This window comes from Rhamphochromis sp. 'chilingali' (assembly GCF_963969265.1).
Source record: "Rhamphochromis sp. 'chilingali' genome assembly, chromosome: 10".
In the NCBI taxonomy this organism is placed as follows: domain Eukaryota; kingdom Metazoa; phylum Chordata; class Actinopteri; order Cichliformes; family Cichlidae; genus Rhamphochromis; species Rhamphochromis sp. 'chilingali'.
This window is the reverse complement of record NC_137937.1, coordinates 20,829,998-20,843,222: the sequence shown is the minus strand read 5'-3', so window position 1 is coordinate 20,843,222 and position 13,225 is coordinate 20,829,998. Positions and strand designations below refer to the sequence as shown.

General features: G+C 40.2%; 1 protein-coding gene across 3 annotated transcripts in view; it reads right to left on the bottom strand.

The window, feature by feature from the left end:
* Positions 1–13,225, bottom strand: part of dnah10 (dynein axonemal heavy chain 10) — a 31,023-nt gene that overhangs the window by 17,188 nt on the left and 610 nt on the right. The window contains exons 2-30 of one of the 3 annotated variants that reach the window (XM_080895243.1): positions 11,766–11,845; positions 11,557–11,665; positions 11,037–11,152; positions 10,658–10,883; positions 10,288–10,433; positions 9,850–10,080; positions 9,483–9,673; positions 9,142–9,340; positions 8,815–9,009; positions 8,529–8,699; positions 8,039–8,215; positions 7,751–7,918; positions 7,466–7,632; positions 7,224–7,375; positions 6,963–7,127; positions 6,667–6,874; positions 6,387–6,543; positions 5,792–6,271; positions 5,533–5,691; positions 4,762–4,878; positions 4,553–4,655; positions 4,264–4,442; positions 3,942–4,153; positions 3,490–3,650; positions 3,146–3,375; positions 2,941–3,063; positions 2,621–2,854; positions 2,285–2,508; positions 29–298 (exon numbers count right to left, since the gene is read on the bottom strand). In XM_080895243.1, the coding sequence (XP_080751369.1) occupies positions 29–298; positions 2,285–2,508; positions 2,621–2,854; positions 2,941–3,063; positions 3,146–3,375; positions 3,490–3,650; positions 3,942–4,153; positions 4,264–4,442; positions 4,553–4,655; positions 4,762–4,878; positions 5,533–5,691; positions 5,792–6,271; positions 6,387–6,543; positions 6,667–6,874; positions 6,963–7,127; positions 7,224–7,375; positions 7,466–7,632; positions 7,751–7,918; positions 8,039–8,215; positions 8,529–8,699; positions 8,815–9,009; positions 9,142–9,340; positions 9,483–9,673; positions 9,850–10,080; positions 10,288–10,433; positions 10,658–10,883; positions 11,037–11,152; positions 11,557–11,665; positions 11,766–11,845 (5,350 nt within the window). The remainder of the gene's footprint in view (positions 1–28; positions 299–2,284; positions 2,509–2,620; positions 2,855–2,940; positions 3,064–3,145; positions 3,376–3,489; positions 3,651–3,941; positions 4,154–4,263; positions 4,443–4,552; positions 4,656–4,761; positions 4,879–5,532; positions 5,692–5,791; positions 6,272–6,386; positions 6,544–6,666; positions 6,875–6,962; positions 7,128–7,223; positions 7,376–7,465; positions 7,633–7,750; positions 7,919–8,038; positions 8,216–8,528; positions 8,700–8,814; positions 9,010–9,141; positions 9,341–9,482; positions 9,674–9,849; positions 10,081–10,287; positions 10,434–10,657; positions 10,884–11,036; positions 11,153–11,556; positions 11,666–11,765; positions 11,846–13,225) is intronic. The other 2 variants (XM_080895244.1, XM_080895245.1) reach the window with 2 other exon arrangements.

The following is a 13,225-nucleotide window of genomic DNA, read 5'->3' as shown; positions in this document are numbered from 1 at the left end:
TGTTCAAACCTGCAAAAGTCAAGTTTACCTTTTTAGCACAAAGCTGTCCACTATGTCTCTTGCGTGGACATCAATGATGAGCACAGTGTTGAGCTTTCGTCTGTCATTTTTCTTCAAAGGCTGAATAATGCGTGACACCAGCTCATCAATCTGTTTGTGCATTTTCTCAGCATAGTTCTTAAGTGCATGCTTCTTTCCTTTCTTCACATTTTTAAAGACATCCTCTAACTCCCAGGTCCACCAAACTTGGTTAGCAGCTAGTACAACCATGCCCTGGTACAGCAACATCCAATCCACCCTGTAAAACATTGCAATGACAGATTACCTGAGGGCCAGACTTGCACACGCAGACATTGACAAAAACACTCAGGCACTTCTTTCGGTCACAAACGTGTCATCACTGTGCCTCTTAGCGAATATCAAAAACTTTTTTTCTCAAAGATATTTTTATTAAGTTTAACCAAACAGAACATTTGCACACATTTATAACAAACACAATAGAAAAGACAACATTGCAGAGCTTGTGAAGGGAAAAAAAGAAAGAAATCCAAAAAAGCATTGAATGCAAAGTGGTCTTCAATTCTAAGAATGAACAAAACTAGACTTGATTATTGTTGAGGTAACATAGTTAAGGTAAAGTGTGCAATTCTATGCTCCACAACTTTCCCAAAAATTAACCCCATCCTCAAGCTGGATTACGTAAAAAGAGAAATATATGTAGAATAAATAATATAGAATAAGAATAGAATTATATGTATATATTCTATATAATTATATACATATAAATAAATGACGATCCACATACATAAATAAATTATATATTTAAAGAGAGAGAGAGAGAGAGAGAGAGAAAAAGAGAATCCCTTCCTTGTTGAAACTTAAAGAGTAGCGATGGAACTTTGCTAAATATTTCCACACCAGGTGGAACGATTAGCTGTTATTGCTAATTGAATAAGAGCGTTCATTTTAACAGAGTTTTAGCTGAGGGGGGACCACTGTGTCAGAAACTGTTTTGTATTATTTAGTGAAGTAAGAAAATTTGTACTTCCTTGTAACAGTTTTGCCCAGATATGTGAATTGGTTTTCTGCTATTTTAAATGGGAAGTTTGAGTATCCTGGCCCAGACTCTCCTCCATTTACCCAGAAGAGTTCACTTTTATGTAAGTTCCAAATGTGTCCTGGCCAAACTGAATGATAATTGACAACATAGAAGGTATAGATCCACTAGGAAGACCAGGAGATCTTTATGCACAACTCCTCTCCTCCAAATCTCTGAGGCATCTGCATAGCTTCAGAGTGTGATAGCCAATGGTTCTATAGCAAAATCAAAGAGTAGTAGTGGGCTTAAGGACACCCTTGCCAAGGTTCATTGTTGGAGGTTGGTGGGCTGTAACCGTTGGAAGTTCAAAAGGACTGAGGCTTTAGGGAAGAAATATAGCAATTTTATCCAATAAATAAATTTAGGTCCAAAGTAGAATTTTTGTAACAATAGATACTCCCACTACACACAGTCAAATGCCTTCTCCGCATGTAAGGAGGGGACATACCCACAGGTCTCAGTGGAGGGAAAATACAGCATTTCTTTAATTTGGTTGGGTAATTCAAGTTGCTCTGTATTGGCCTTTTCATGTTTGCTGAATAAGAAATTATTTGCTATCTCAGAAACGTCTTTCATGTATCCCAAATAATCAGGTTAGAAGATTCATTTGTAGTATTCGTTTGAAACACAAAAGATTGTTGTTGTTTTTTCGCTGAATTTTATAAAATTATGATCCTACACCACTATGCTCTGGTAGTCACAGGGGCGGACCGATGAAAGCCACTGATTATCAATAATAAAATAATCAATCCTAAAATAGGTATGGTGGACCTGTGAGAAAATTGAGTTTGGACTGAGACAGTGCCAGGTGTCAAAGACACCACAATTAGACAGACAGGACTGAACAAACGATGGAGATTTACTTAAAGTTATGGGGTTGGGGAGCCAACAGTTAAGATCCCCACCCTGTATTAGAGAGTATGAGCTCGGATCAGGCAATAAAGAGAAAATGCACTCAATATTATCCACATTGGGGGCATATACATTGGCCAGTATCACCTTGGTATTGTAGAGTTTGCTCAAGACAAAGACATGCCAACCATCAGAAATGACCTTGTGTGTTTCGAAACAAACATTTTGATTGATGAGGACTAAAAAACCCCTGGCTAGTACGAAAATATTCAAAAAAATAAAAAATAACAACACAAGCGGTTTCTTTCTCTGGTGCATGTTATTTACACATACCTACTCCGGTCTTCACAGTAGTGGAAGATCGCTTCCTTTGTGATGAGCCTGTTAGTCTTCCTCATCTCCAGTAGCACCCCCATCATCCACTCCTCCACCCTGCCCTCCACTGCGACAGGCTGTCTTAGTTCCATCACCTCACCCTCAGCAGACACCATGGCTCCAACTACTGTCTCTCCATTGCTATCCACGTCAAATCTCAGAGATGCTATGTTGTCATACATCTTGTGAGACAAAAGAAAAAACACACATTGGAAACAATGAGCCTCCCTATCTATACTTTGAAAAATTAAGGTCTTGTCTACCACTCCACCATCGCTTGTACTTGCCAAATACCTTGATCATATGTTCCTGGACACAGGTATGGTCACTACTCCCCAGAATGCTGAGCAGTTCATCATCAGAGATGAAGAAGAAGCGAGGAAATGCATGTCGCTTTGAGTCCAGGTAATCATTAAGACTCTTCTGGCATCTCTCTAAACCGTCACTCAGGGCCTGCAGGTCTGTTAGCCGGTTGGGAACCAGGCAACAGCGCTTAATGTTTGGATTCCTCACTGTGTCATTCATTATCTACACAAACAAAGAGAGATGTAATTTTGACAAGTCTAGAAGAAAGTACTTTAATTTTTTAAGACCAATATTATAGCAACACTTACGTCTTTAAACCTTTTGTCAATGTTATCAAATTTCTTTGCTTCCTCAGGTAACTGCAAGCGAATGTCTCCTCCTATAAATATGCTCTCCAAGTACATCCATTTTCTCTGCACGAGCAACCAGACCTGTGAAAGACGTATTTTTTTTCCTATAAGTATTTTGTGGATCAGCCTAAGGGTGAAGGAAAATTTGGCCAGTCTTACTCACCTCAATAGTCTCAGAAATAACAGACAGATTTTTTTCCCACTGCTGTATGGTACCAAGGAAGGGTCCAACAAAGCGGCTGCCAGCCATGCTCTGTAAGTTCATGACATCATTGTCCACATTCAGTGAGATCTCATCCACCGCACCCAGAATGGAGCCACGTTCCTGAGTGCCTTTGAAATAGGGCTGAACATTGAACTTCATGTTTTCCCAGGTCTCTACCACTCCTTTTACTCCCTGGAACCAGATACAGATAACATGTTTTAGAAGTAACTGTCATTTCCCTGATGAACTGATAGAACTGGCAGATTATTCCATTTTGAGAATGTTTTTAAAAAAGAGAGAACCTGCCTTCTCAATACCAAGCTCTTTTACAGCTGAGGTGACGATGTCGCCTATGACATCTGCATATTTGTGCAACTCCATAGCAAACATGTTCTCCAGTGTGAAGCTTTCAGGGTTGATCTCAAAGCTGGTGCCAGTCCTTTCCATCAGTTCCTTCCAGTGCCTTGAATATAAAGACATTTTTATTCTCAGTTTTTTTGTTTTATCTGGACATAGATAATTTGAACACGTGAATTCAAAAGTTTACATCTAAATAAGTAGAGTATTTAATACTCTACTTATTGTCAATATTATGCGTATTGCAGAACAATCCGCTAGGAGCAATAAATTTAAACCTAAGTGACAATAAAACAAATCCAGCTACGTTATTAACTGTAAATTTTGGGGGGGGGGGGGGGGGGGGGGGGTATTATATTCATTCTGGTTTCTCACTAGTATCAATCTTGAGACAGACCTGTCTCTGAGGGCCTCATTCTTCAGGTCCAGTAAAAGAGGCAGAGACTCTCTGAACTCCTTCATGCGTCCGTCTAGGAAAAAGGCCACAGGCATGGCCCGCACTTCTTTGGGCAGCAGCCTTAAGCGTTTGATGAAACCCTCAATGCCCTGTTGTAGCAGCTGGATGTCTAAATCTATCCACAAGGTCTGAGACCACTGTGTCTTTGCATCCTGCAAGATGACAGGACAAGCATATATATATATATATATAAAAATTTAAAAAAAATTTAATGATCACATTTATGTGTATTATGCACTGGTGTTTTACAAGCATATCCCACCTGCTGAGCTTTATATATATCATATATCTGTCTCAAGCCATTCATGTCATTCTTTATGCTCAGAACTTCTGGGAAAGTGGTGACTGACAAGTCCAGCAGCTTTTCAGCATTAGTTATTTCCTGTTGACCTGCTACAATCTTTGCAAGATCTGCCTCGTATTTTCCCATAATGGCCAGTCCTGCAAAAATAAAAGTGACACGGGCTTGTTGCTCCACTACATTTCAACATTTACCATGCACTACTATTCTCTACTCAGCAACAGCAGCATTCATCTAAGTGCCCAAGTACCTTTCTCCAAATCATCTCCTACAGCTCCAGGACCATGCATGTTGAAGCTTTCGGCAAACACAGACAACTCCTGTTTGAACTCTTCGATATTCTCCTTTGTGATCTTTGGGTGTGTGGATGGGAGACAAGTGTGGCAATCATAAATGTAAGACAAGAACATTTCTGTTTATTTTTAGGTTTAAGAACATTGTATGGGATTGATATCTTACCACAGTAAATGATTTCTTGATGTCTTTCAGACTTCGGTCTACTTGTCTGGCTTCTATGAAAAGGTCACTCCACATCTGGCCAATGCAGGCCACCAGCTCCCATTCATCCTCACCTGCCTAAAGCACATAAGACATAAACTTTTTAAAATGGGAAACAAGATCACTTTTGAGGTTTTATACAAGAGCACTCAGAGCCTCCCCCCAAAGGGCAAGGGCTATACAAAGAAATGTTGATGTTTTATTTTCTTTTTATTACTCCATGCTGATGTTAGTATCGGTAATATAGAAATCCCCAATAATGTCACCGGCATTGCTTTCATAGATCATTTGTGCTGATATCAATATTAATATGGAAAACTAGTGTAGTATTTTTTGTTTTGTTTTTTCATTGTGAATTCATATAATGTTATATTGAAATAAATGTTTTTTTAGTTTAAAGAACTATATGATCCGAACTCAAATAAACTTTTTCCTAATTTGCAGAACCCTGACCTTTAACCCATAACCTTGAAGCATTACATACTAAAATTGAACATTTTCCTATTTCCACCCATGTGATTGGAACAGAAATGACTGAAGTCTTTGGCTTCTATAAGTTATAAAACTTGAGATTTTAAAATATATCCCTGCAGTGTGTGATTTTGTAAAATATTATGGCATCATTGTGACATTCTAGGGAGTCATACTGAAAAAATTAAAAGTGAGTTGCACAGACTGCTAACAGACAGACAAACTGATCACACACTCTCTCTCTGTAAAAAGACACAGTACCTCCACTTTATACATGGCCAGTGTTCTGTATTGTTCCTGGATATCTGTGATTCTCATCTCCACTTCTAATGACATGTTCTTGATGGCTGAGATGGTGCCAAGGACAGACTTCAGGTCGTCAAAAGTGTCAGGACTCTGTTTCAGCTTCTTAGACAGTTGCTTTTGTACAAAATAATCACAAAAAAGATAAATCACATAAAAGCCAAAGAATATTTAGGATAAAGACTGTAAACACAAACTGTGTATTATGATTAACTACCATGAATTCATCTCTCAAGTTAAAGATGTCCTCTTTAGCAGGCTTGTTGAGTAAGCTACCAAGTGAACTGATCCAGGCTTCAGCAATTTCGCTCACAGTGTGGGCCAGAAGCTCCAGGTTTAGGCATACGCTGTGCTCATTCTTAAACTGAGGCTCGAGCATCACTTCCTGCTTGATACGAGCAAGGGACTGCAGCTTATAATCATACATGACAAAGGACGGCTTCCTTGCAGCAAACTTTTCATTGACAATGGTTCTGTTCTTTTCCCAAAGAACCCGATAGCGCTTCCAGTGGTAAAGGTACTGATCGATGGAGAAAAGCAGACGCTGGATGTTCTGAGATACAGTTACACAGCTCTCCTTGATCTGAGGAAGCTGGGACACGTCACTGTAGAAATTAAATGTCACCAGCTTATCTTCAGCACCCACATGTTGTGGAGGGCACTTAATGCAGGTCCCATGCATCCAACGCACAAATTGCTTGAACACAAAAATAAATCCAAAGTTAAGATATATTATTAGTGGTAAATTGAAAATCATTTATTTTTTTAATGCAGCGACAAAAAGACTAAACAAAACACTGTGATGAGCCCACCTTGGTGCTAACTACACAGTCTGTGATACACTGCACGAGCAGGCGGTAGATCTCGTTGCTTTGGGGCTGCAACACAATCTTAGGTGCAGACAGGATGGCGGTGATTTGAAAAAGAGCTTTATCTCCCATCAGCGTTATATTAAAGGCCTGAATGTTTCTGAATATGAAAACAAACATGACAGATGTTGCAATGGTTAAGACTAACAGCATTCTACTTGTTAGAAATGTGGTGATTATTACCACTCACAATCTATGCAGGCTCAAAACCATTACTCATTACCTTTGCACCATCTTTGTAAGAGTGTCCAGTATTCTGTGTTCCCAGTGTTGGTAATAATCTACCATACATTTGGCTCTGCCAGTGCTGGTTTCCACACTCAGCTGTTCTATTCTAGTTATAAGGACTCCAATGTCAGCATACTTCTTGGCAAGCATCGTCACAGTTTTGACTCGCTCTCGCTCAATGTGTTCACAGAACCCCTTAATAGCTTAGGAAAAAATATGAAACTATTAAAATAATGTATGCACAAATTCTTTATTTCCAGTAAACTAATAGTATACTTCTAATACATCTACCTGGTAAGTCGTTTGAGGCATCTGGTGATGGAAATTTCAGTAAGTTGGCCATCATCATGGACTGCAACTTAGAATCAATAGCCTTCTCATGTTCATGAATCTGATTGACGACAAACTCAAACTTAGTTACAGTCTGAAGGCTTTGGTTGATGAAATCTTGGATGCCTAAAACCAAACATTAGCAGATTTCAGTTTTATACAAAAGTAATTTCATCTGACAGCAAGCATAAACAGAGATGTCAGCCTTTGTATGAATAGTACCCAAGGAATTCCAGTTGAGTCTTTTGAATCCCAAACTGATGCCTTTTCTGACTACTTTTATATGTGGAGCCAGCATGACGACATGTGCTTCATTCAAACTGTCCAATGCAGAGTGATAGCGGTTGATAAGCTTGCTCAGATCACTGACATACCTAAGATGAAGGACGAAACAGTTCAAGAGAGAAAGGAGATCAAGTACTGGTTTTTGAGTTTTCTAGTCAGTTACGGGTGAGTCTCATCACCTGATGAATTTGTTTTCCTGAAGTGCAACATTTTGAGCTAGATCAGGCACAGTGTAGCCCAGGGCTTCAAGACTGTAAGCCTCAGAAATTATTTCTTTGATCTCCGGAGCAAAGTTCACAATGTATCGCAAACCCTTTGGTGTGCAACTTTCAGGTGGCGGGACGTCCTTAAAGTGAGAAAAATGCAGGGAATTTTAGAGAGTCTTAACACACAATATAAGAGAACCTTCACAAACACACAATATAAGATACAACAGTTATGAGGAAATAGCAAAAGACACATACTAGTTCTGTTTGAGTTGAGTTTTTACTGGTAACCATGGCCAAAATGGGTTTTTTCATTAGCAAAGGCAAATTATGTTCTGTCTCCGCCATCCAGCTTTCATATTTTGCTGCCTCATAGTCCTTCAGCTGCTCTGCCACTTCTACATACTTCTCTCTGGCCTGAGCAAACTACAGCAGAAAGAAAAGAAAAAGAAAGAAAGAAAATCACAGAAAGTTGTTTTAAAAAGCATTTTAGTGTATAAACAGTTTAACATTAATGGTGACATAAAGCGTTTTGAAATAACTCACCACTTTGTTCTTTTCACAGTCCAACATCTCCGGCACTTTCAAGAAGGGGAGGATGGCATATTTGATGCGATGGAATAGAAATCGTGCCCATCTGATTGCCCCAGCCACAGGAGGCTCATTCTTATTTAACGGTGGTTTGTCTTTCATTGTCTCAAAAATTTCCCATGTCCTGTCCACCTACAACCACACCAACAAAATGACGTGTCACTCACATAAATTACAAAACTTTAGTATTTACCTTTATGAAATGTTTACGTCGAGATTTTATAAGGATAAGTTAGCCAAAGCTTGACAGATCAAAGGTATAAAGAATAAATGTCATTTGTTAGTAGATTTTAGTTAGCTGTAGCATTATTTTATACACACATGCTCACCAACTTAAGTCACATTGTCTTGGGTGGACTGTTCCTCAGCTGAAGCTTCAAAATGATTTTAACAGTAACTTTAATGTTAAATAGATGCCAGCATGTTTTATTCAATAGCATATTACCTCCTTGCAGTACTGCTCCAAGATATCGTCAAGCTTTTTCATCAGATGGTTACTGATGACCTCTCTGGTGCGAATGTGTTTAAACTTCAGCAGCATGTCAAAGGCATCAGTTGAAGAGTGCAGTGTCTTAAAAGACTCATCAATAAAGTGCATCGCTTCTGCCTCAATAGCCTAAACAGACACACGCATTCAGCTTGAAATATTGCACAGTTATATTTGTCCAAGCTGTTTAATTACTTTGTGCATTTAGAACAACCAAACAGCTTCTGCAATATCTGAAACCCACCTGAACTGCCGTGTTGAAGTCTTGCATGATCATTTTCCAGCTGCTCATCTTAGAGATGTTGAAAGGACTAAAAACGGCCTCCTCAAGGGGCACAACCAGATTTTCCACTGTGCGGTGCACTTCATCAATGTGTTTTGTGTCACCTGTCACACTCAATAGCTCTGGGCCAAAGATATTGTAAAACTCCTCCAAAATCTACCCAACACAAACACATGAGAAATAAAAATCTGAAGTTTATTTTACACATTCAAATCTTCAGATATTGTGTGAGAGGTCAGTATTTATGAATTATATATGTATTTTATACATATAAATATTCACACCAACCTGCAAAACATTGTACAGATCCTGGCAGATAGAAGCCATGTAATCAGTCTTCTCAAACAGTTTCTTACGGTCAAACTCCCAACGTGAAGCCTTGCTCAATTGCTCAATTTCAGCACGCCTCTCAAAGTAGGATGTCTTCCACTGACTTAAAACCTGCTTAGCTTCGTAGACCTTGGATTTGGCAACTCCCCTGTTGTTTCTGTTTAAGGCACAACACACTATTATACTGACACAAGAAAACATCACATTTGAATAAATGATTCTGTTTGACTACTGAACAATAAATTTGGTTTTACTATAAATTAAAAAGTCTCAGAATATGTAAATGGGTCCACATATACTTGAACAGCGTGTGGACATCTATGGCTTGAGTCACACGTTCACACAGCTGCCAGGCAATTCGCTCCATTAAGGGGACCATACAATCGTTCGTGTTATAGTGGTAGGAGATCATCCATACAATTTGCAGGCTCTCCATTAAAGGAGGGATGGTCTCCAAGATCACACCAAAATTTGCTCCAGTAGCCAGATTCTGAAACAGACAATGGTAGCTTTGATAAAAGTGAAGGAGAAGTTAACACAACAGATCCACAATCATTCTTTTGATTCCTTTTCCTTTTGTCCTTGCAAAAAATTTATAGATTCATGGAACCTTTTAGTTTCATGTAACTACCTTTTTTTTTTTATAGTCAGCAATAATGTTCTTACCATGAAATGCCTTTCTAGTGTCTTGAGGAAGCGTAAATTCTCATCTGACTCCAAACGGTATTTAGTAAGTTCAGCAATCGCTCCCTCCAGTGTAAGAACAATGCCTGCACCTGCTTTGGTCATCACCTCCACGATCTTCCCTACTGCAGCATGATTAAGCTGTTCACTCAGAGCATTAAGGACAGACGCACGTTCCTGCCAAAGTGCTATCTCAGCCAAAGGACCAGGCGCCTGGAGGAAAATGGAGAGTGAATGATTGAGTCTAGCGACTGCATGTCACCAGGTGCAGTTGAGACATTCTTTAACTGAAAGTTTTCCTTTTAGGTCGATGGGTATTTCTTAAATTCTTGACAATATTGCATAAATTTAGCAGAAAAATTATTTCTCCTGCTTTAGTTCCTGGACTGAATCTCAGAACACGAAATTACAATTACAAACCTGTGGTTTTTTGTTTTTCTGCTCCTCAATAACAATGGTTATTTGCGTTTGCCAGTTCATCAAGCACTGCTCCAAGCTTTCTACCATCTCTGGATTCGAAGGCAGGTCTTCCAACTCCAGCTCAGGAATGTGCAGTAAAATCCCATCTGTGACATGTAGAATGCTTTTAGACTGAATCACTTTTTGTGAATGGGCATAAAAAATAACTAATGTCCTGTAGACATTTATCAGTACTAGTCGATACTCTTGCTTGGAAACTGAGAGAAGAAAAAGCATTTGCTTGCAAATCTATATACTCTAATAAAAATTAAAAATCATGGTGAGTTGCCTTTAACAATAGCAAGCCCTTGGTTCAAGTAATTAAACGAACCTTCAAGCTGAAGGTGTTGGAGAGTCGTGTTCAGCAGTCCCAAATGTTTATGCGTTATGTTGAGCAACTCATCACGAATAATAAATTGCCCACTTGGCTTCACTAAACTCTTTGTTTCATTTGCTTCACTCTTCCCATTCATCTTCTCCTGATGAGAAACTTCCTCACTTTGATCACCTGCTCCAGCTACTGCCATTTGGTTGGCAGTAAGCATGGGTATATAGACCTGAGAGGAGATGCAGTCAAATATTCATTAGAAAATCTGATGTTTTTCCATATACAATAATAAGATTAAAAGCTAGTATGCTGCTGTGACATCAACTTTCAGTCCTACTAACAAAAGTTGCTCCTGATCAGTTGTATTTCTTATTTTTCTTACATGGGCAAGTTTGCTTTGCAGCACCTGAAGAGGGTTTCCACAATGCATGCCGATGTCAAACAGCGAGGGCATCATGATATTGACCTCATTCATGTCCAGTGGTTCAACAATAGTCTCTGTTTTATAATACAACAACACAGTATCTTGTTTATTGCTTTTTTATATGGAACATTAGAAGTGACAAGATTAGAAATAAGTACATCAGAAGGATAAATAAAGTTAGAGAAGCAAAACTCAGATGGTTTGGACATGTGCAGAAGAATGAATTTGAAGAGTGAATAGTGGATTTAATCTGAAAAGGATGTCAAATATGGAGCTGACAGGAAGAGGGAAAAGAGCAAAAACACAGGGAGGATTTGTGGATGGAGTGAAGGAGGATGTGCAGAGGGTTGGTGTGACAGAGGAAGATGCTAGGGATAGGGGGAAATGGAGCCAGGTGATCCAGGGTGGTGACCCCTAAAGAGAGCAAATAAGAGGCTTGAACATGTTTAAGTATGACGATGAGGAACTGGCATCTCACCCTTTGTGTTCCTGAGAAAGTAGAAGACACAAGATTTCAAAAATCTCTGTGGGTACTGGTTGACAGCTACGTGAAGCTCAGTGTGATAGACCAGATTTATCTCAGTCCTCTGAAATCACCAAACCAGAAATATGTTAAACCTTAACTATCTTGAGCCTCTCAATCAATAATGCATTAATAATTATATCAGTTTTAAAGTTTGATCTCACATGACTTTCCCTATCATCATTTGTAATGAAGTCGGTGGTGTTCTCTGCCCCACCTGGCTCAGGATCTCCAGTTTTCTTTTCTGGTAATGTAAACATTATTGTTAGATGTTGTCTTGCGGTCCAAATGTCCACAGCGTTGTTAAATTACACTGAACAAAAATATAAATGCAACACTTTTGTTTTTGCTCCCATTCCCCATGGGATGGACGTAGAGACCTAAAATTCATTCCAGATACACAATATAACCATCCCTCCCAAACAGTGGTCACAAATCAGTCCAAATGTGTGGTAGTGGGCACATCTGCCATATTGAGATAATCCATCCCACCTCACAGGTGTGCCACATCAGGATACTGATCTGACATCATGAGTAGTGCACAGGTGTACCTCAGACTGCCCACAACAAAAGGCCACCCTGGAATGTGCAGTTTTGTCTCACAGCAAAATGCCACAGATGCCACAAGCAATGAGGGAGCGTGCAATTGGCATGCTGACAGCAGGAATGTCAACCAGATCTGTCGCCCGTGCATTGAATGTTCATTTCTCAACCATAAGCCGTCTCCACAGGCGTTTCAGAGAATATGGCAGCACATCCAACCGGCCTCAACACCGCAGACCTCGTGTAACCACACCAGCCCAGGACCTCCACATCCAGCAGGTTCACCTCCAAGATCGTCTGAGACCAGCCACCCAGACAGCTGCTGGAACAATTGGTTTGCACAACCAAACAATTTCTGCACAAACTGTCAGAAACCGTCTCAGGGACGCTCAACTGCATGCCCGTCGTCCTCATCGGGGTCTTGACCTGACTCCAGCTCGTCGCCGTAACAGACTTGTGTGGGCAAATGCTCACATTCGATGGCGTCTGGCATGTTGGAGAGGTGTGCGCTTCACGGATGAATCATGGTTCACATTGTTCAGGGCAGATGGCAGCTGAGAACGTCCCAGTTCTTGCATGGCCAGCATACTCACCGGACATGTCACCCATTGAGCATGTTCGGGATGTGCTTGACCGGCGTATACGACAGCGTGTACCAGTTCCCACGAATATCCAACAACCTCGCACAGCCATTGAAGTGGAGTGGACCAACATTCCACAGGCCACAATTGACAATCTGATAGACTCCATGCGACGATGTGTTGCACTGCATGAGGCAAATGGTGGTCACACCAGATACTGACCGGTTCTGGGTCCCCAGACCCCCAATAGCGCAAAAAACTGCACATTCCAGGGTGGCCTTTTGTTGTGGGCAGTCTGAGGTACACCTGTGCACTACTCATGATGTCAGATCAGCATCCTGATGTGGCACACCTGTGAGGTGGGATGGATTATCTCAATATGGCAGATGTGCCCACTACCACACATTTGGACTGATTTGTGACCACTGTTTGGGAGGGATGGTTATATTGTGTATCTGGAATGAATTTTAGGTCTCTACGTCCATCCCATGGGGAATGGG